Raw genomic sequence first — 21,066 nt, forward strand, 5'->3', positions numbered from 1 at the left:
TACAATAAAAGGTTATTTTATCACACAGCGCTTTGAAACGATACATTTTTCCCCGCTTTAATTCTGGAGGAATTAGTCGTATCTCATTTGGGGCAATTTTTGTCACTGTTTCTTGCTACAGTAGCATCCAATGCTTCTTAAATATTCACTGTATAATCATGTAATATAAATATTGAATATAATAATTACAAGTGATGCTTTTAAGTAGAAATTAGAGCCCAATCCTCCTGTAAGGCATAAACGGGGTGATAATGTTTCTTCCTCAGTGAAAAAACCCCAATGCATCTTGGGAAGAAGAAGCTGACGTCGTTCTTTCATGAAAGGCATACAAGACATTAGTTGGTCGTCAATTTAAAAATATCACGTTTAAAACCTTACACGTCATAGTCAAGACAGCCGTGCCACACTGGTGAGTTAGTTTACATTTGAACGTGATTGTGTAACAGTTAATTTATTTGGGTTCACAATTCGTTAAAATGTGTTAAATGACGGAGCTGGAAATGAATACACTTAAGCTGTGTTTTGCGGCCATAGCGATTGTAGCTTTCTATAGCTGCATTTTGCCTTTGTTCATACGTGTCATTTTTATTTATTATTTAACCTTCTAATAAGCCTTTTTCATGCTCGTTTTCTAGAGATCGTGTGGAAGCTTTCGTGACAAATGGGAGCAGATAAGAGGTGAGTTGCAGTAATATGATGGCAGTTATGAACGGTTAGATTTATGGTCAACAAACTTTATTAAAACAGAGTCTACCTTCTAGAATACTGCGTGATGCCAAGGCTTATCATTTATGTATATGTTTCTGAAATAGTCTGGTCATGGTTTGTCATTATAAAGGTCAACAATAATTCAAACAGATCAATATCAGTTTCATTTTCTAAAGATCACTGATGTATTTTTGGGTTGACATAGCATTCAATTGTTCTGCCTGATAGCATATACCACTCATATTGATAACTGAACAAAGATTAGTTGTCATATTTTAAGTAGAATTGAATCATTTGAATAATCTGATTGTAAATGTTATGTTGGTACTTGTGTCGTACTGAAATATGTCTTTGCAATTCCCTGTTGAATAGGATAAGTCGCACCGAAAGGAGCGGCAGGTATGGCTCTGACGCACCCCGTGATTCTGATTGGCGTGACAGACGGGAAAAGGATCAAGAGCGTGATCGTCGCTGGTCGGATGAGAGACGAGGAGATCGCAACGAAGGGGACCGAGACCGTCGAGGATCCAGAGACAGTCCAGAGGTTAATATGCCATAATTGTTAACTTATTTATTAAGTTTTTGGTACGAGCCCAGAGACCTAAAGCAAGGACTTTATCAAACAGTAAAAGTAAATATACAATTCACCAGTGCGCGGTTCTGTTTTTATTCAAGCCAAGAGAACGAAAAAGACGCAACAGCGACAGATCAGAAGATGGATATCACTCAGATGGCGACTACATGGATCAAGATTACAGAAGAGAAAGTGGGGATGAGAAAAGGAGCAAGACTATCATGCTATGGGGTCTTTCGTCACACGTCACAGAGGAAGATGTATGTTTTTTTTTTGTGCTTGCATGTTGATTATTGATAATGGGAAAGAAGATTGTCATGATCTTACTGTTTTGTGCATGACGCAGATATGTTTCGCCATTGATCAGTTGGAGGGTCCCCAGCCTGCCGATGTCAGACTGATGAAAAAAAAGACAGGTGAGACTGGGATGCACGATGGACCTTGACCCCCTCCCCCCCTCGTCTTTGACCATAGGGCAAATCTGCTTCCAGTCAGACCCATTTACCCAAAACAACATGATCAGATTAGTTCTTAAGAAAATGAAATGATGCCTTCAAAGGTCCATTATTAGAAATTCTGTACAGGTAAGTAAGAAGAGCAATAGGAGCACGTTTGTTACTTAGCGCGGCAAGAGCAGTGGTATCAGTGGTACCGGGGCAGTGTTTCCCTTGTTCCTTTTCGTTTTACTGTGGTAAAACACTTAAGGATTGGCCTGTCGTTTACCACGCAAGGCCTGGGTCGTGAAGTACTTTGTGGAACAGTTTTAATAATATGCCCATGGAATCTTAACTAACACGCCTCCCGTCTATATTTGAATGCTGTCTCTAGGTATAAGCCGTGGTTTCGCCTTCGTGGACTTTTATCACTTGCAAGATGCTACCCGATGGATGGAGACCAATCAGGTTGCTTCACAATCGCCAAGTCTAGTTTTAATCTTGGAGATTTAGGGAAAATTACCCCAAAGGCAACCTAAATGCTTTGAACCAAAATATGTGATGCTTTTTTTTTTCTCCTGGATGACTACCTTATTTTGACGTAGTATATTGTAATACCAGTTATATCTTTGGACTTCTGAGGCCATCTTTTAAATATACAATGAGCAAATACATCGATTAAGATGGCATTACTGATTAGACTTGGACAGCCCCATGCAAAAAAAAATGGACATTTCTTTTTAAAAAAAAAAAATTTAATTATAATAGTCCTTTTGCCAACATTTTTTTTTGTGATGAGCTCATCTGTGGTTTTCCAGAAAGCAGTCAGAATTGTCTTTTAGGGTCACATAATACACCTTACTCCGGCTCACCCTGAGCACTTGGGTCCCAAACACTTAGAAGCTCTCTCTACACATCACATACACCACCACGTCTGTCTTTAACAAAGGAAACATGCTGGGGGTCCCTCACCCCCTCCTCTCCCCTTCCAAAGTGGTTGCTCTGTTGAGTTAAGATCAACACACGCCACAAGTACTCGAGTAACATTTTTTTTCCTCTTTCAGAAACGTCTGGTCATCCAAGGGAAAAATGTGGACATGCACTACAGTCATCCCAGACACAACTATGGAGACTGGCTCTGCAATACTGTAAGTTCTAGCCCTGTCTTGAGTCCTTTCTGCAAGCTACCACACACTTCTTGCATGTAGAGTTTGAAATTGCTGCAGTCCTGGTAGCTTGTCTTCATTCAGCTATATATTGAAATAAATAAAGGCTAGGTGGTATCCCAGGTAAGTCGGTTGTGCTGCACCAAGATAGACTTCAATTGTCTCAGGCAGCACTGTGCAAGAGGGCATTTGCAGGTGTATAATAAAAATGATTTGAACGGTTACTTGCAGTGTGGCCTGTACAATTTCCGGAGGCGGCTGAAGTGCTTCAGGTGTTCAGCAGCTAAAGTCGGTAAGTAGTTAAATCAACAGGAGGCCCACCGACTCCCAACATGCAAGCAAGCTGAAGCAACAATGTTGGGATGCAGCCCCGTTTTTGGGACTCCTGGAAGCCTTGTGATGGACTGTCAGTTTTACGTTTGACTCAGATGGGAGGGAGAGCATGCACTTCAGGCAAAATTCTCAATTGGCTAAAATTACAAACCTTGGTATTATCTCTCAAAAGATCGTTGAAAAGGGTTTCAGCTATTGTCCTTTTTTGTTGACTCATCTAAACGTCACGTTTATGGACCAAGTTTCTCTTTCTCTCAACAGAATCTGAGGCGAATAGTAATGCTGACTTCAATGAAACTCAGCCCGGTGGAGACTTTTGTGGTGACAGTAAGGACCCTTTTAATTTTGTAGACATATTGCACCGCTTAATTTAGAGCAGAAGGCCACTCCGCATGTGGTAATGATTTTAATTTGTTCTTTCTCATTCCCAGCAATCATCCTGAGAAATATTGCTCCCCTGAGCTCCGTGGAAGGCATCATGACCGTCCTGGCACCATATGCTAATCTCGCTCCCAACAACATTCGCCTAATCAAGGACAAACAGACAGGCCAGAACCGAGGCTTTGCCTTTGTCCAGCTGTCTTCTCCTCTGGTAAAAAAACATTTTGTTAATCTTTTAATGTCTAATTTGATGGGATACTAAATCATACATTTCTGCCGTATTTGTGAACACAGGAGGCGTCTCAGCTGCTAACAATCTTACAAGGACTGCAGCCAGGTCTCAAACTGGATGGGAAAACAATTGGGGTGGATTACGCCAAGAGTGCTAGAAAGTGTGTAACTGTCCAACTTCTTGCTTTGTGAATGGATGATTATTGAGTAGACGGTAATTATTCTTTAATTGTAACTCTAGGGACCTTTTGCTGCCCGATGGGAATCGCGTCAGTGCCTTTTCTGTTGCTAGTACAGCTATTGCCGCGGCCCAGTGGTCCTCAAGTCAGGTAGAAACATTTTCTCTCTCTTTTTCGAACAATCGAAATTCTTACCAAATTGTTTGGATTTTTCAGCCCCAGTCGACTGCCGAAGGAGTATCCGAGTACAGCCTCTTGCACGAAGGCTACACTCCAATGTCGCAGGTGAGCACAACAGAATTATTGAAAGATTTTACCTGTGTGTAATAATTTACTAACATTACTTGCAGGCCTACTATCAAGTTGCAGGAGCCAGCACCTCACAGGAGAATGGAATTCTTGGAGGTATCAAATGCGAAACTTTCATCACCATGTTTCGATGCTCTGGGATTGAAAACGCGTCATCTGCATATTTACAGCTGCCCCTAATATGAAGCTTGTTCCGACCGCTGCTGGGGTTGTTCTCCCCCCGACCATGCAAGTCTACCAACCCCATATAATCGGCCAGCCCGCTATTCAGGTACTGTGCTACTAATTCAGTGGAAAGTGTCACAAAGGTACAAATAACAAACCTATTGGTTGCAGCCATTGCAGCTGGCTCAGAGGTTGGAGGCCAATTCTCAGGCGGCACCGATCTCTGGTGCTGACGCTGTGGCTGCTGCCACGGCAACCACTGCCGCAGTAGCGACAACATCGGGACAAACTACAGACACGGCCACCGGTATAAACTTTGACAACAGTTATTACCATGTTCGATTGACTGTTATTATTTTGATTCTTGATGTTTAATTGACACAGTTGTTCCGGACATATCAACTTATCAGTATGATGAATCATCCGGCTATTATTTTGACCCCCAAAGTGGCCTGTACTATGACCCAAACACGCATGTAAGCAGCACACAATTTACGAACCACTACCTTTATATTCTGTGTTCTGTCAACATCTTGTATTGAACACTTTTTGGTTTTTTTTCCTCAGTATTACTACAACTCTCAGACTCAGCAGTATCTTTATTGGGATGGTGAGAAGCAGACGTATGTCCCCATCTCAGTTGATGCAACAGCGGGTCCCACCGCAGCCAATGCTAAAGAACCCCGTGAAGGAAAAGAGAAGAAGGAAAAGCCAAAGAGCAAAACTGCTCAGCAGGTAAGATGTTTGTCCTACACCAGCGCCGTGACTGTTATTTTCTTTTTGGTTTTCTGTTGACTTGGTGATTTCTTTCCAGATTGCTAAAGATATGGAACGCTGGGCCAAAAGTCTTAATAAGCAGAAGGAGAACTTCAAGAGCAGCTTCCAGCCAATCAGTCAAGAGGAAAAGAAGGAGGCAGCCGCTGCTGATGCTGGCTTCATACTTTTTGAAAAAAAGGTATATTTAGTAACTTTGGTTGGATGTCAGTATTTGCTATTCCTGCTCTAAGTGAATTTACTACATTTTCAGCAAGCCGGAGTGCTAGACAGACTCGTAACAGAGGTGACAGATATTCCTGATGAGGAAGCAGCCACCAGCTCCTCCAAGGTAAATGTTTGTGTCACTTCTCACCTCGGAGGCGATGAAACTCTTTTCATGAAACTATTTTGACACATTTGTGCCCGCCAGTGTGGCCTCGTAGCGGCCTACAGCGGAGACAGTGACCCCGAGGAGGCAGCCGACGGCGGAGAGGGAGGCCAGGACAAGCTGACCGACTGGAAGAAGCTCGCCTGCTTGTTATGCAGGAGGCAATTTCCCAATAAAGAAGGGCTAATAAGACATCAGCAGCTGTCCGACCTCCACAAGGTAACAAATATTGTTGTGAGCAGTTCACAGATGTGTTTTGTCATTTTGTTTTTTATTTTATAATTTTCTTTTTTTATTATTATTATTTTTTTAGAAAAACCTGGAAGTTATGCGGCAAACCCAAATGAGTGAAGCTGAGCTGGAGGAGTTGGAGAGAAGAGAAACCGAGGTTCGACTAATAGTTCGACTAGTTGCACATTTGCTTTGTTTGCTAATGGACTCCTATTTTATCCGTATAGTTGAAATACAGAGACAGAGCAGCCGAGAGACGAGAAAAATACGGTATCCCTGAGCCCCCTGTCGCCAAAAAGAAGAAATACAGCCAGCCAACACCAGTTGTGTAAGAATTTTTTATTCCCAACTTAAACACACTGTTGTTAAATGATGCGTCATGAATAGTATATTCTGATCCGTTTCTTCGTTTCCCGCAGTAACTATGAGCAACCCACCAAAGATGGCCTAAACAGTGACAACATCGGCAATAAAATGTTGCAAGCTATGGGCTGGAAGGAGGGTAAAGGGCTCGGGCGCAACCAGCAGGGCATCACTGCACCTATTCAGGTATTTTAGTAGGAATTAACATCAGTCCACTGTATTTAAATGACAAATGGGGAGATTTTTCACATGCATCCCCCCCCCTTCCCCCTTCTATTCTTTAAGGCCCAACTGAGAACAAAAGGAGCTGGTCTCGGTACTAAAGGCAGCAACTACACCCTCTCGGCATCTGACACGTACAAAGATGCAGTCCGCAAAGCCATGTTTGCTCGCTTTACTGAATTGGAGTGAGCAGGATGAACTGTGAAGTGCTATGGCACATTCTTCCCGTGTGTTAATTATTTTGCCTCAAACCACAGTGGCTGAACACACCAATTGAAGAATCTCACATGGAGGTATATGAAAATAAGTAAATATAATTTATATGTTGTACATATGCACAAAGTAACCATTTCTGTTTTACATAGTGTTGGGGTTTTTTTTTGGTGTTAATAGGATATTCCTTAGTACATCTGAGATTGTACAGTTTATACAAAAAGGCTTGTATGTTTACAGCAAATAAACTACACAAAAAAAGACTTGTCATTAAAAATAAAAAAAACGAAAGTTGTGGTATGCAAATAAAATCAAATATTTAAATCTATGAATTAGGTACCCGGTATGCAAATTAAATATTTGTCAATTATTATTAAATATAGTCAAACATTACCTGCGGTTCACATGAAATGTTTCTTGGCAAAATGAATGTTCAACACTGTCATAAGCAACTGCAGTTATTGGATTAGTCCTGACTGAAATGTGCAGGTGTACCCAAATAAATGACTGAGTGAGCGCATTTTTCTCGGCAGCCCTTTTCGTGCGCTTCTTGTGACGGAAGTTTGCGCTCATTGTTTGTAAGCGGATGTGAACTGGAAATGTAACTATACTTAACCTGTTGAGATGGACATTATTTACACACGAAGGCCGCGGTGACGATCAACATGTTTTCTTGGAATCGCGTTTTTTTTTTTTTTTTACCGTGACGCTGGTCAGAAACACGAGCGTTGTGATTTACGCACTGGCCTCTCCGCGCGTAAATGGTTTACCACTTGAGCTGCTCGAGTAGCTTGCAGTGTACGTGTAGGAAGCGTTGGTGAGTGGGTGGGTGGCAGTTGGGGGGGGGGGAATTGGAGAGAACGACCAGAGGAGGCGGATCTTCTCCACCCCCCACAGTTTGGACTGCAATGTGCTGGACAATGCCTATTCCATTACTCCACAAGCACTGCTCGCTTCCTCCAAGGCGAGCGACCCTTCAATTGTGCGTAAAACTACCAATAGGTTTTAATATATATATATAAACCAAGGAGGAAAACGACTTTCTCTCCGTCACGCGCCTGAGGAATTTAACCTGGCACTTTCTCCACTTTAACCTTTTTGGTAAGACATATATTTTCAGTTTTTTCATTTTTAAAGTACGTTTCATTGTGTTTTTATTGTCCGTGCGTGCATCTTACTGGACAGATCCGGTTGAAGGGACGAGGAGATAAATAAAGGTTCAGGAGGCTGGCCATTTGAGGACCACTTATCGGAATAACTTGAGATTGGTGTTGTTTTTTCTTCTTCTTTAGAGAGGATTCTTAAACATCATCATAATGATACCTAAATATGAAAACGAAACCAACCGCGTGTTTTTGGGATCTCTACCGCGTGTGCGCCAAGTCCACATGTCACGACCATGTGGCTCACTGACAGATTGTGCTCTATCTTTTGTTTCGCATGGCTTCAGAAATATATATGGAGGAATTATTTTCTTTCATCTTTTTGTATTCCAATGTTTAGTCCGGCGGCATCAACGCAATCTAATTTTGTTAAAGGATCAGCCGCAACAGGTCAACAAAGCCAACAAAATCTGGTTAATGTTATTTAAAATGTTAATCTAATGTAGTAAGTCATCAATAGGCGGCGGCATGGTGGTGCATTGGTTAGCACGTCCGCCTCGCAGTTCAGGGCCCAGGGTTCGACTCTGGTCCCGGCTTGTTGTGTTTGCATGTTCTAAAAACATGCATGATAAGTTAAAAAAAAAAAAAGCCCTCCAAATTGAGCGTGCGTGTGAATGTGATTGTGACTAGTCATTTGTCACCACATCCTGCAATCGGTTGGTGATCAATCCATGGTGTGCCGCGATTCTCACCCAAAGTCAGCAATAGTTATTCCATCTTAGTGGCGACCCCTGGTCTGTGTATGCTACCATGCATATCACTGCAAAATAATGACATCAAATCTAAGACCTGTATAAAAAAAAAACAAATCAGTAGTTTATGTGCATGAACTGTGCATTCATGCAGATGTGCCTTGAATCCATTTCCAGTTTGTCAAAGAAGTCTGATGAAATCATGACCAGATTTGAGGTACACATCCACATAGGAATTTAAAAATAAGTTATTTCATTCTTATTCTATGTTTTTAATTATTTCATCAATCAGTTATCAGAATTTACCAAACCAAATATCATAATCGGCATCTAACTATACACCCAAAAAAAAAAAAAAAAACCTCAAAAGTTGTCTGGCCCTATTTTGGGGTGTAGAGAGAGTATTGTTCTTTACTTTAGCCCTCAATCCTAACATCATCAACATGCTGAATGGATTTTACCTGCTGGGTTCATTGCAGTCAGATAAACCCGGCTGCGGTCAACAATCTCGACTTGGTTGGTCAGGTGTTTTCTATTTGCGGGAGGCAGCCATCTGTGTGGTAGGGATCATCAGGGGTACAGCGGAAATCCAATTTTACATCATTGGTCAGAACATTATTGTGATGAATGTTTCTCTTCTCATCCATGCCAGCGACAGGCAGAACAATCGAATGTTCTTCTATTAGATGCCAGCAGCTGTCCATTCATATAAAAAAAACAAGTCATGGCTTCCTATGAGCACATCGGTGTTTTGTACATTTCAATTAAACAGGCCCAGATTTTAGACTTACTATTGAAACATTTGAATAGACATGCCAAAATTTTGTCTCAGAAGAGTGGAAGCTGCTTTTAGCTTTGAGTTGTTGTTGTTTTTTTTTCCAGTAGGTGTCATGACTTGGTGTTCCAAAACGTTTTTCCCTATTTTTTGACAGTAGTAGCTAAACTGAGCATTTTATGAATTTGATCAGCTGTGAAGTGCAGACTTACTCTGGAGGTCAACCACACATTTCTCATTCTGTCTCAATGCTGGAAATGTACAATATTGTGTAAACAGGCATGACGCTTTTGGGACGAGCCTACTGGCAATGAACTTTGGATGGTAAAATATTTGCTTGTTATGGATTTTTTTTAATTTGGAAAAATACTCAAGTGGATATGTACAATTTGTTCTTTGTGGTTTTGCCATTTTTTTATTTATTTATACATTAGTTAAAAATACTGTTTTGCTATTACTATTCCTCGACTCAAAAGTTTTCAAGCTATCACTAAATAATTGCTTTTGCAACATAAAAATGGATACCATACCTGGCAACAACGTTCGTCGCAATAATTTTTCCGTTTGCCTTCCACCTGATTCTTTTCTAGTTATATTTAAAATAATGTTAAATCTTCATGTCGTCTGTTTTTTTTTTTTTGGCCAAAATTAGACTTACTGGTCGCTTTTCTTAATGATAGTTGTTGATGGGTCATCGTTACATAAATGACTAAATTGCTAAATTGTCAAGATTACAGTTGTATCTAACAAAGTCTTCTTAAAGTGAGCTTCTGAGCACAGAACAGGGTATGTGCGTCAAGTAGTGCCTGCCTTCACATAAGAGCATGTGTCCCAGTGGAACTCAGAAGGCACGTGGCCGAGGATGAGCTGACGCTGCCAAGCGCTCTGGACTCAACCTCGTGCCTGTTCCTAATCGAGCACGACCACATGGGCCTCCTCCCCTAAACACTTGCCCAAGTGACACAACGGAAAATGTTGACAGTCCCACTTTCTATGCATTTGCTTGTTCATTTTCCGCTCACCTGTTCAAACACTGGAAAATTCACAGCAAGTCGGAGTAGAACTTTTCACGACAACTGATTTGCTTTTCACAATAGTTATTTGATAGATTAGAACAATTAACTGCAAATGTTGAAAAAAAAAAAAGCATAAAGTCAAACAAGTTATGTTGAAATGTTTTATTTTTATTTAGTTGGTTGTTAGCGTGCCTGAAGCATACTCCAGCCACTGGCTTCTTTCAAATTGGCTATTGCTACGTTTTTACGTAAGAATTACACGGCATTGGCTCTGCCTAACTTGAGGTTGAGGGATTTTCCACTGTGAATATTTATATATTCAATATTTATGTGCAGTTCGAGCAGGTTGGGGAGGGCAAATCACTCCTAAAACATCACAAGGTTACCACTCAGGATTATATTTGATTTCTTATCTTCATGTTGCACTTATCCGTAATTAGACTCAACCCATGCTGGGAAATTTGTATATTCCGTGTCCCTTTGAGTTTTATGGAAAAGTGAGCACTATGTTTTAATGGACTGTGATGTTTTCTTTTTTTGGCATGACTTATACAAGCTGTGTTGCCGGTAATTTGAGTGTTTTTGTTGTTAAACAGCATTACGTTATTATCTGTAACAACCAGCGTGTGAAACCTCTCCGAATCGGCTACCTTGTGATACGCAGTACGCAAAACACAAAAGCAAACACGCAAAAAGTCAAACAGGCCTTGACCGAGACGGTGTGATTTGTTTGCTTGCGATTTTATGTAACGAGGGCACATTTGTGTTATCCAACTGACGGCATCCTTAGATCAAACTTGTGAGGTGTTGGTGAATGAATTGGAGTTGGTTTTGTTGGAAGTCATTGTGTCAACAGAGGAATTGGGTGAGGGCAAGAAAGCCATGCAACAGAGGGAAACCTAATAACAGCAACCGTTTTGCCTTCAACTTCAAAATAAAAGATTCCTTGTGATATTTTGTTTTTATATTTACCGTATTTTCCGGACTATAAGGCGCACCTAAAAACCTAAAATTTTCTCAAAAGCCGACACTGCATTGTGTCATAAAATCAATCATAAGTGGCCCGCTGAAGACTATGAATCTTGAATCAAAAAGAATATGGATCATTATTTTGTGATTATAAAGTAATTTGTAGTGTCAGAAGTTGAAATAAAAAAGATAAAATGGAAAATGATTTGATTTGGATTAAAAATCTGACATGATGCCTTTATGGTGCACCTTATAGTCTGGTGCGCCGTATATAAGGACAAAGTTTTAAAATGGGCCATTCATTGAAGGTGCGCCTTATAGTCCGGTGCGCCTTATAGTCCGGAAAATACGGTATATTATTGCACCGCAAATTGTCCATCTTGCTGTTTTCCTTCTCCATTAGAAACTGACAAAGAACGATCCAAAAAGCGTTGGCGACACCTTTCACGATGGAGCAAGCTCAGTCCGAGATGAACATCCTATCCAACGGGAAAAGCCACAACCTCGGAGATGACGTGGACGTGCCGATGAAGACGTTACTTGAGGATGATCAGTGAGTGTTTCCGGTACTCTGCAAGCATGTCCAGGGCAGTGTCGTGTATTTGCACCATCAATTTGTCATTGTGTATTTGTGCAAGAGCTTTGTAACAGGTTGACTGAGTGTTGACTAAATTGCCTGTTTGCTTTTTTTTTTTTTTTTTTATTGCATGTTTATTTTATTGCCTCAATGGGTGGATCCTGACAGAAATGGCACTCAAACAGTCAGGTAGGTTTAAACTGAATTTCAACTTCATTTACTGACTTTAACCGATCATATGGTTTGAACGTTACTAGCAAAGTGTTTAACTTTCACTTGTGCTAATTGCCTGCATGTCTCACATTAGATTTGATGATCCTGAAGGAGCATTGGAGAATGAGGAATTTCTGCCCAGTGCAGATGGAAAGAAACCAGTCCGATTCACAGACGTGAGAAAACACAATTCACCATGTCATTTTTTATTTTATTTGTTATGATATATTTGTGTTTGTTGTATCAGTTTGAAGGGAAAACCTCGTTTGGTATGTCTGTCTTCAACCTGGGTAATGCCATAATGGGAAGTGGAATTCTGGGACTGGCTTATGCCATGGCTAACACTGGCATCCTCCTCTTCTTGTGAGTAACACCAATGATACTCAGTGCCTTATTTAGCATCAACTAGAGCGGTGGAGGCGGCGTTGAAAGTGTGAGGATTGCAGCTTGACAAAAAAAAAAAAAATTGACTGATAATTAGTTTTAACGGTGAGAAAGTAGCAGCAGATATTGATGAAAATGACTTTTCTCATAATAAACAAGAGAACCCACTGTTTGACATTTCTATTTGGTGCACCCACATCAATCCCCTTTCCCAAGCCCTTAAATCCACTCAGTATTTCTGAGTGGGTGAAGGCTTTGTAAACGTTGACATGAGCCTTGAGAAAGCTCCAGCATTTAAAAATTTCGTGACTGTGTTCATCAATGGACAATTGCTACACATGACCCACATTTTATTAGGAACACCTGCAGAGTCTAATGAAATTTCAATATGAGAAATCAACCAAAAATTCAGTTTGATCCTTTTGTGAGGTGAGGCGTGGAATGGAAGCCAAACATTGAGGCAGTTAAGACAGGTTGATTATGATACATCCAAAAGTGAGGTTGGGAAAGCTTGCAGTGTCAAGGTCTTTAGTTGCAGTACATGAAGGTAGCTCAGTCAGTTAAGACCGACATTCGAGTCTTTATCTATCCCAATTGTGCCACTTGTGCACCCTGCATTCAAACAAACAGGCAGGCAGACTAAATTACCAAGGCCGTGTCTGACAGCTGCAGTCTGCACGTCGTAAGAGGACATAAATGAGCAAATCCAGATCCCACATCAGAGCGCCATGTTGGATTATTTTAGGCTGTGGCCTTTCTGGAGTCTGTAAGAGAGGATACATATAGGTTGGTTTATTTCTGGGACAATGGCTTAATGTCTTTGGCTCAGGTTTAGACCAGACGAATAGCAAATTAACAGCAAGTTAAGAAAGTCGAAAACTGGTACCAGCAATATTTCTCAAACACAAAATGGAAAGATCTGCTAACAGAAGACATTCAACCTCAGAATGTGAGTCCGCTAATCCAATCAGCCTACGAATAATTGGAAATGACAAGGACAGAAAATGTAAAAATCGAATCATGTTGCAGGTTTCTTCTGACCGCAGTGGCTGCCTTGTCATCTTATTCCATTCATCTGCTGCTCAAATCCTCCGGCATTGTGGGTAAGAATGTCTTATAGTCATTAAGTATCATTAAATAATCAAATGATCATTTTGTTGCATACCTGTCAAAAGCTTGAATAGTGCATGTGGTGTTTTCTATAAACTTGAGAAATTGCCCGCCAATTCTATGCGATGTCTCCTAGATAACAATTTTGTGGTTTCAGGAATTCGGGCTTACGAACAGCTTGGTTTCAGGGCCTTTGGCACTCCTGGAAAAATGGCGGCCGGAATTGCAATCACATTGCAGAACATTGGAGGTGAGTGATTGAATCATATCAAACTGAGAGTCGCACTTTTTTTCAGGCATGTATGTTTCAGACCTACTAATGATTTAATATTTCCTCTCTGTCGCAGCCATGTCCAGCTACCTGTACATTGTGAAATCCGAGTTACCTCTGGTCATCCAAGCATTCTTGAAGGCCGACCCGAGCGCAGAGTGAGTGGCTAGCACCCACACTCGTGACTTCGCAGCTTGTCCGATCGAGCTGGCATTTGAAGGGTGTGACGAAAACGGATGCTTGTAATTGAACGAGCCACAAAGGGGCTTGTCTTGATAGCTGTTGGCTGATTTGGTGGGGACACAATGTCAACTTTCAGTCATGCCAAATATGTTTTACAAGAGACCGCACAGCACTTCTCTGGGTCCCTACCACCTCTTCCATTGTAAAAAAAAAATATAAAAATTGGGACACCTGGCAAATACGCCTAGAAAAAAAACACTAAAGGCCAAAGTTGAACAGACTCCAATTTATGATTGTACTTTTTGTTCAGTGTAGGGTTCACTATCGGTCAAATTGTATTGGTGAGTTGAATAACTTTTCACACATAAACAAGTGACGGCAGCAGATGGGGACACGAGGTCTTCATTCTGAGTCCGAGGCGCCATCAAAGGTTCACGCCTGCCCGGCGTGCCTCCTTCCGTTCCAATCCATGGAATCGAGCAGGGAATGAGAGGGAGGGAGGGAGTCATGTTTTTTTATTTACAGCTCCAGCTTCTTAAAATAGATGGCGATGACTTGCGGCTGATGAACAAAATGCCACCTCCCACTTAAAAAGTCATTAAAATACTATGATAGAAGATATATAGTAGTACAAAATGCAAACACTAAAAATAAAGCCACATTGCCACACAAGGAGAAATTGAAGTCATGCATGTAAACTTGGAAATGGCACTTGACTCTTCTGACCCTGAAGTGAACAAAGTGTCACATTTCAGTTGGTTACATAAGTGTATTTTTAAAAAGTGAAGTGTAACAACACTCAACAGAGGTTCCTGTCCATTGGGAGCTACAAAATACAAAAAGATGGGCATTTATGTTTTCAAATATGTGGCCGTTATTTATACCTGGCAAGTGTGATTATGCCAACCTAAAAACTGGTTCCATTTCTTTTTTGTTTTGAAAAAAATGTTGAAACTGAGAAAAAAAAAACCCCAAAAGTATTTACAGGTGTATAGGAATTGAACTTGGCTAAGGTTTGATGTGAAATCTGAACTACAATAACCTGTTGGGAGGTTGTGAAAAGATGACATCACCTGCATAATGTAGTGCTATTTTGCCACATAGATGCCAACGATGAATGTTTGCATCTTTGCCCCCATGAGAGATTTGTTTTCTTTGGCATGCTCAGTGAGAAATCCCCCGCGCGCCATTTAGCACCTCGTTGGCCGCACGCATTGAGAAACGATGACTTTGTCTGTTGACTGTAAACTGTTATGGAGCGATGTCAAAACAGTGAATAAATACTGGCGGTCCATTCAACAATAATGTAAGTCAGCCATTTAAAAAAAAGAAAAAAAAAAACCACTCTGGGCAGTTTACCTCCAAAATCAAAGACCCCAAAAAGTTGTATCATCTGAAGTTCAGTCAAAAATAAAAAGTTGATAGAGTCTGCAGCTACGGGTACATGTTTCTCATACATAGTTGAAATGAGAACAACTTGAATGTCAACCAGCATTTGGAATTTGCTCCATGTATTCACTGTATATACTGAATATCCTACAGGGATTATGTTTTATTAATGTCATCAATGGAGAGCTTGTTGAATGGTGTGTGTGGGAGTCCACATTTAGCAGATGCTGAGTCAGCAACGGGATTGAAAACGATGCAATGCTAACATTGGCTATGCAAGTACAGCCGTGCATGTTTTACAGGCTTTGCGTCTTGTTTAGCGTGTGTTGCCTTAAGCCCGTCCTTCCTTCTGGACAGTTGCCAGTGTTCTCATAGTATAAATCCTCAACTGTAAAGGATTCTATTTTTAGTGTGACTACATGAGCAAAAATCAAACAAGTCATTTTACTGTTGGAGAATCAAAGAAATGAATATTTGCATATTAAACCATATTATGGTTGACAATATATTTTAAACAGTGAGATCATGCACTTTATGCTGTCCTTAACAGTCTTTGGTACTTGAATGGCAACTACCTGGTCGTCATGGTCTCCGCCAGTGTCATCCTGCCCCTGGCTCTGATGAAGCAGCTGGGTGAGCAGACATTTGATCCCCCCCTTTCCACATACTCTTTGACTCAAAGTTCAAATATGCTGTCACAGTATCAAACTGAAGAAAATATAGCAATTGTGTATTATTGAATAAGCTCCACCCCTTTTGTTTTTTTATCAGGTTACCTTGGTTATACCAGCGGATTTTCTCTCAGCTGCATGGTGTTCTTCCTCACTGCGGTATGTCGACCGTGTGGAAAACAATAGAAAAAGGATGCAAATTAAACAATTTTTTTTTTCTAATTTAAGTCACATGGTGTCATCTGATGGTTGCCATAGAGATACAAAGAGACTGAAAGAGTCACAGAAAGGCAAATAGCGTCTCATTTTATTTCCCCGTCAGGTCATCTACAAGAAGTTCCAAATCCCATGCCCCTTCCAGGAGTTCAACTCTCTCAACAACACCGCAGCCCATCACAGCCTGAACGTGTCGAACCACGTTAGCGATCACCTCTTGACTCACAAAGAGGACGACGCCCTTTGCGGGCCGCGCATGTTCACCATTAACTCACAGGTGAGCCGTTTTGGATCCCCGTGTAGTATTTTTTTCACTTTGTTTTGGTGTAATGTATCATATGCTTCTCCACAGACAGCCTACACCATCCCCATCTTGGCTTTTGCCTTTGTTTGCCACCCGGAGGTCCTCCCCATTTACACCGAGCTCCGCGAGTGAGTTGCTTGTCCCTAAAATGCTAAAAGGATGAATCAAGCTCAAAATATATGACACGATAATCTTTTTTTTTTTTTTTTTTTTTAATTGCAGCCCTACTAAAGAGAAGATGCAGAAGGTGTCCAACATCTCCATCTTTGTCATGTACACCATGTACTTTCTGGCAGCTCTCTTTGGCTACCTAACCTTCTACGGTGAACGCTCGTATTTGAATCCAAATTCTGTATCAACGTATTGATTGTTTTGTAGTTATTACCAAAACTTACTGAATAAGATACTGCTTTTAGAATATGCAAAGGACTTCATTTAGTTTTCCTTTTTTTTTATTAACTCTGATTTTTTTTCGTGCAGGAAATGTGGAGCCAGAATTACTTCACACTTACAGCCGCATAGATCCTTACGACACGTTAATCCTGTGTGTGCGTGTGGCTGTCCTCACCGCCGTCACACTCACAGTCCCCATTGTGCTCTTTCCCGTAAGTTTCCCTATTTCTTATGCTTGGAGAGCACAATGGAGCACAGTGATGTGGTTAATCTCATTTTGCCTGCGTACGTGTGTGTGAGTGCAGGTGCGCAGAGCCATCCAGCAGATGTTGTTCCCTACCAAGGCTTTCAGCTGGCTGCGTCACATCGCCATCGCTCTGGTTCTGCTCATGTTTATCAATATACTGGTCATTTTCGCTCCCAACATTCTGGGCATCTTCGGAATCATCGGTTAGTACATATTGTACTGTTTTCTTTTCATAAAAATCAACTCATTTTAATTAAACAAATAGGGTTATGATTTACTTATCGTGTCTGTGTTTACAGGCTGAATTATTATTTGACTTATTGTGTCTGTGTTTACAGTCTAAATCCACAATGTTTGACATACTTCAACCTGTTCCATACCCCTGCCTGGAATTCTAAAAAACGTGACTATTGTATGTTGACAGAAAAAAGGCGGTGGGGGGGGGGGGGGGGGTGTACAGCCAAATAGAGTCAATATTACTGTGCCGCTCATTTCACAGAACTGAGGTCATCTTCTTTCTTTGGCCTGAGTTGAAAGTTGAAAGCGTTTCTGTTTACTTGCTACCCAAGGACGTTTTCAAAGCAGCCGATATCCTGACAAACATGTGAGGGTACAAACATAGAATGCCTGTCCATCAGGGGAGAACCTGGCTCACAACGGGACTGATAGAGAAAGACGACTTTTAGCACACTGAGACCTATCTACGTGTCGTAAAAGATCATGGAGGAGGCACTTTTGTCGAAGAGCACTACTGATGTCCCTGCAACACTTTTTGCAAAAAGAGTGGACAAAAAATGTACCAAACTGAAAGAATCCTCTACAAAAAAACACTTGCATGTGGTTATTAAAGCAAAAGATGAGTGAGTATTACTTTTAGGGTGTGCACACTTATCCAACTCGCATATTGGTTATTTTTTTCTATTTGTCTCACTTTCTTCAGTCGCATTGTACTGATTTGTTTTTGGTAACTTATATTTACATTTTCAGTGATCTGCTAACCATTTAATGTTAATTTGCATCATGTTAATTTGCATTTCTGGTCATGATAACACAACTATTAGACGTAGGCATTCTGTCAAATACATGGAAAGTTCGTCCGATAGTCGATTGACGGCAAAGTTAAAAAAAAAAAAGACTGCCACTGACCGAAGCATATTTTTTCTCCTCCATGATTCCAGGTGCTACATCTGCTCCTTGCCTTATTTTCATCTTCCCCGCTGTCTTCTACATCCGCATTGTTCCCAAAGAAAGCGAACCCTTGAGCTCTCGCCCCAAGATCCTGGTGAGAATCTTTAGACCAGTTCTATTCTTGTCTCCGCTATGCATCGATTCCATCCCCAAATTCTTCTTTTTATAGGCTACCTGCTTTGCCGCCTTGGGTGTCTCCTTCATGATAATGAGTCTGAGTTTCATCATCATTGACTGGACGACGGGGAGCAGCAATGGCGGCGGGGGCCACTAGGAACCATGACAATTAAGAGCATGCACATCAAAAAGTGCCAAGCAAAATACTACACTTTTATTGCTAGATGAAGTGACATTTTACCGCAATGTTATATACGGACACTCACTGGCCACCTGATTAGGTACCTTCGATAAAGCTCAGGCATAACAGATAATTTTACGACGCTATGGGGGAAAAATTGCACTGCGTCACCACTTAGAGGTTTTTATGCTTTTCTTACTAAACAAGGTAACCAAAATATCTACAAACAGTTGATTACAAACTTTATAATGAACACGTTTGATCAACTCTTTTAGCTTTATTATCTTTTGAAATCAAATGCATAGCTACAGACTTCATTTGATTGTAGCCACTGAATGTACAAGAGCATAATAGTGCTCTTTAATTTAAAGATTTTGAGCTAATCCAACCACTTTACGCACGAGCAACAGCAGCTGGCACTGTAAAAACCAAAATTGTCATCAAATAATAATTTATTTTTGCATGCACAAGGAGATAAATGACATTCAACCAGGAGTGTATATTTATATATCTGCTATTTTTTAAAATTCAAAAGGTCTACATATATTTAAATACTGTTGAATTAATTGCTCAGGCACATTGTGTAATTTTGTAATTCTGTGTAATCACACACACATTTTTAACACCGCATATCCTACTAAAGGTCACACAGCCTAACCCAGGGGTCAGCAACTTGGGTTCTTAGGGGGCTCCTATCCAGGCTGTTTTAGGTGCAGCCCTACTAGGACACACCTGATTCAAATGATCAGCTCATCAGCAAGCTCTATAAAAGCCTGATAACCCCCCAGGACCGGATTTGGTGACCTCTGACCTAACCCGACTTACATCAGACCTCTCGGACCTGAACTGGTCGAACAACCAGCCGCACTGAGTGGGAATCGATCCCATACTGCCCACACACAAGTCGGGCGAGTTGTTGACACAAATCTAAAATAAACTCAATTAATTGTAGAGATCATATTGTGAAATGAGTGAGAGGTTTTTAAAAGGAAAGAAGAGTGAATGACAAAAGCATCTGTTAAGTGAGAGCATGTCTGCTTTTGTAGTTAGTCTTGATTTGTGTTAATAATGTGGATTTAGATACGTTTTAAGATGAAATGAAATCCAAATGTAATGACACTTACCTAAAAGCAGAGCAACATGGATATCAGCCGACTGATGAGTTTGAAAGTTAATTTGGTAACAAGCTCATGTGAGGATGACGACATTCTGTTGTCACTTGTTTATTGAGGTGAAATCCTTTGCAGAATGGCATTACGTTTTTCGTATATCTATGACGTTTATGATCACCTGTCCATTTCAATCTTAAATGATTTCGGGTTGTGGATCGTGTTATTATGGTAATTTTTATTTTTTTTAACACACACAGCATGCATATATACTGTATGTACTCTTTGTGCTGATTGTTAAATTTTTATTTTTTTCAATAGAAATATTTAATGTACAATATAGTTTTTCAAGTGTAAAAGCACAAAACAAACAAATTCAGAGCTATTTTTTTTTTTTAAAAGCTAATTCCACAGTTTATTTATGGATAGATCTCTTATTAAAGCTCTAGCCATTTGGATTCATGCTATTAAGGTATTGTCACTGATAAATTGTGAACAACTCAAGGAAATGATTGTCCTTTCTTTACAATATATTTGCCAAAACAACAACAAACTACCTACTGTTAGAAGAAAAAAAAACTTTAACTTTGAACACACAAATCCTGCAAGGTCAGTGAATAGAATATGCTAAACATGCAATTATTATTGTAGCTGAGGTTACAATACAGTCGTCTCTGGAAATGACAAAGTTTATGAATGGGGATTGAGACTTAGCTTTACATTGATGATGTATATAAATGTTTTTTATTTGTGAGGCCTACTGCATTAAAGTGTAAATAGCAGGTTTTAGTTTGACAATAAAATAATGATAAATGTTTTATTCCATCATCTATTGTGCTGTTTTTTTCTGTCTTGCAGTCTAAATTGAATCTGACTCAGATTGACAAACATTTTATTGTCACTAATCTAAAATATAATTGCAATCAAGCATGGTAGTACATTTTAGAACAATGGCAATTATGTATTATAATGCACAGTACGTTGATTGTCCATCAGAGGCTGCTGTTTGTCTGCTTCCCATTCTTTATTTGAAACAGTGAATCCGTCTGTCAAGCCCGCTTGAAAACAAAAGTACTTGTACATACTTACCTCCAACTACTAGTAATAATAATAAAAAAAACAACCAACAACAACAACAACTTGTTACAAATGAACTAGTGTAAATTGATGTTGTGTTCTAAGAGAAAAAAGAAAAACCTGGACAAAAATGAAGTCACTGTTGGACAACCTTTTGAAAAAAATAAT

At 40.3% G+C, this 21,066-nt stretch overlaps 2 protein-coding genes across 2 annotated transcripts; both read left to right on the forward strand.

Moving 5' to 3' along the window:
- The first annotated feature begins 259 nt into the window (after positions 1-259).
- Positions 260-7,172, forward strand: LOC147049391 (RNA-binding protein 5-like). The gene is made up of 25 exons (XM_085923308.1): positions 260-409; positions 636-678; positions 1,081-1,252; positions 1,384-1,542; positions 1,629-1,698; positions 2,111-2,184; positions 2,781-2,864; positions 3,114-3,174; positions 3,477-3,542; positions 3,647-3,807; positions 3,891-3,988; positions 4,069-4,156; positions 4,223-4,291; positions 4,357-4,411; positions 4,486-4,586; positions 4,652-4,787; positions 4,865-4,956; positions 5,048-5,215; positions 5,295-5,435; positions 5,508-5,585; positions 5,667-5,843; positions 5,938-6,012; positions 6,083-6,183; positions 6,275-6,404; positions 6,504-7,172. The coding sequence occupies exons 2-25, from the start codon at positions 662-664 to the stop codon at positions 6,627-6,629; spliced, it is 2,499 nt and encodes an 832-aa protein (XP_085779434.1). The 5' UTR covers positions 260-409; positions 636-661; the 3' UTR covers positions 6,630-7,172.
- A 348-nt stretch (positions 7,173-7,520) lies between these two features.
- LOC147049392 (sodium-coupled neutral amino acid transporter 3-like) lies at positions 7,521-20,649 on the forward strand. The gene is made up of 17 exons (XM_085923309.1): positions 7,521-7,754; positions 11,672-11,821; positions 12,014-12,034; positions 12,153-12,234; positions 12,306-12,421; positions 13,472-13,545; positions 13,710-13,802; positions 13,900-13,981; positions 15,946-16,028; positions 16,167-16,225; positions 16,389-16,559; positions 16,635-16,714; positions 16,809-16,909; positions 17,067-17,191; positions 17,285-17,429; positions 18,405-18,508; positions 18,584-20,649. Exons 2-17 carry the CDS (start codon positions 11,718-11,720, stop codon positions 18,686-18,688), a joined length of 1,545 nt encoding a protein of 514 aa, XP_085779435.1. The 5' UTR covers positions 7,521-7,754; positions 11,672-11,717; the 3' UTR covers positions 18,689-20,649.
- Positions 20,650-21,066: the final 417 nt, after the last annotated feature.

The sequence above is a fragment of the Syngnathus leptorhynchus genome, chromosome 11, assembly GCF_054491065.1.
Source record: "Syngnathus leptorhynchus isolate UIUO chromosome 11, UIUO_Slep, whole genome shotgun sequence".
Taxonomy (NCBI): Eukaryota; Metazoa; Chordata; class Actinopteri; order Syngnathiformes; family Syngnathidae; genus Syngnathus; species Syngnathus leptorhynchus.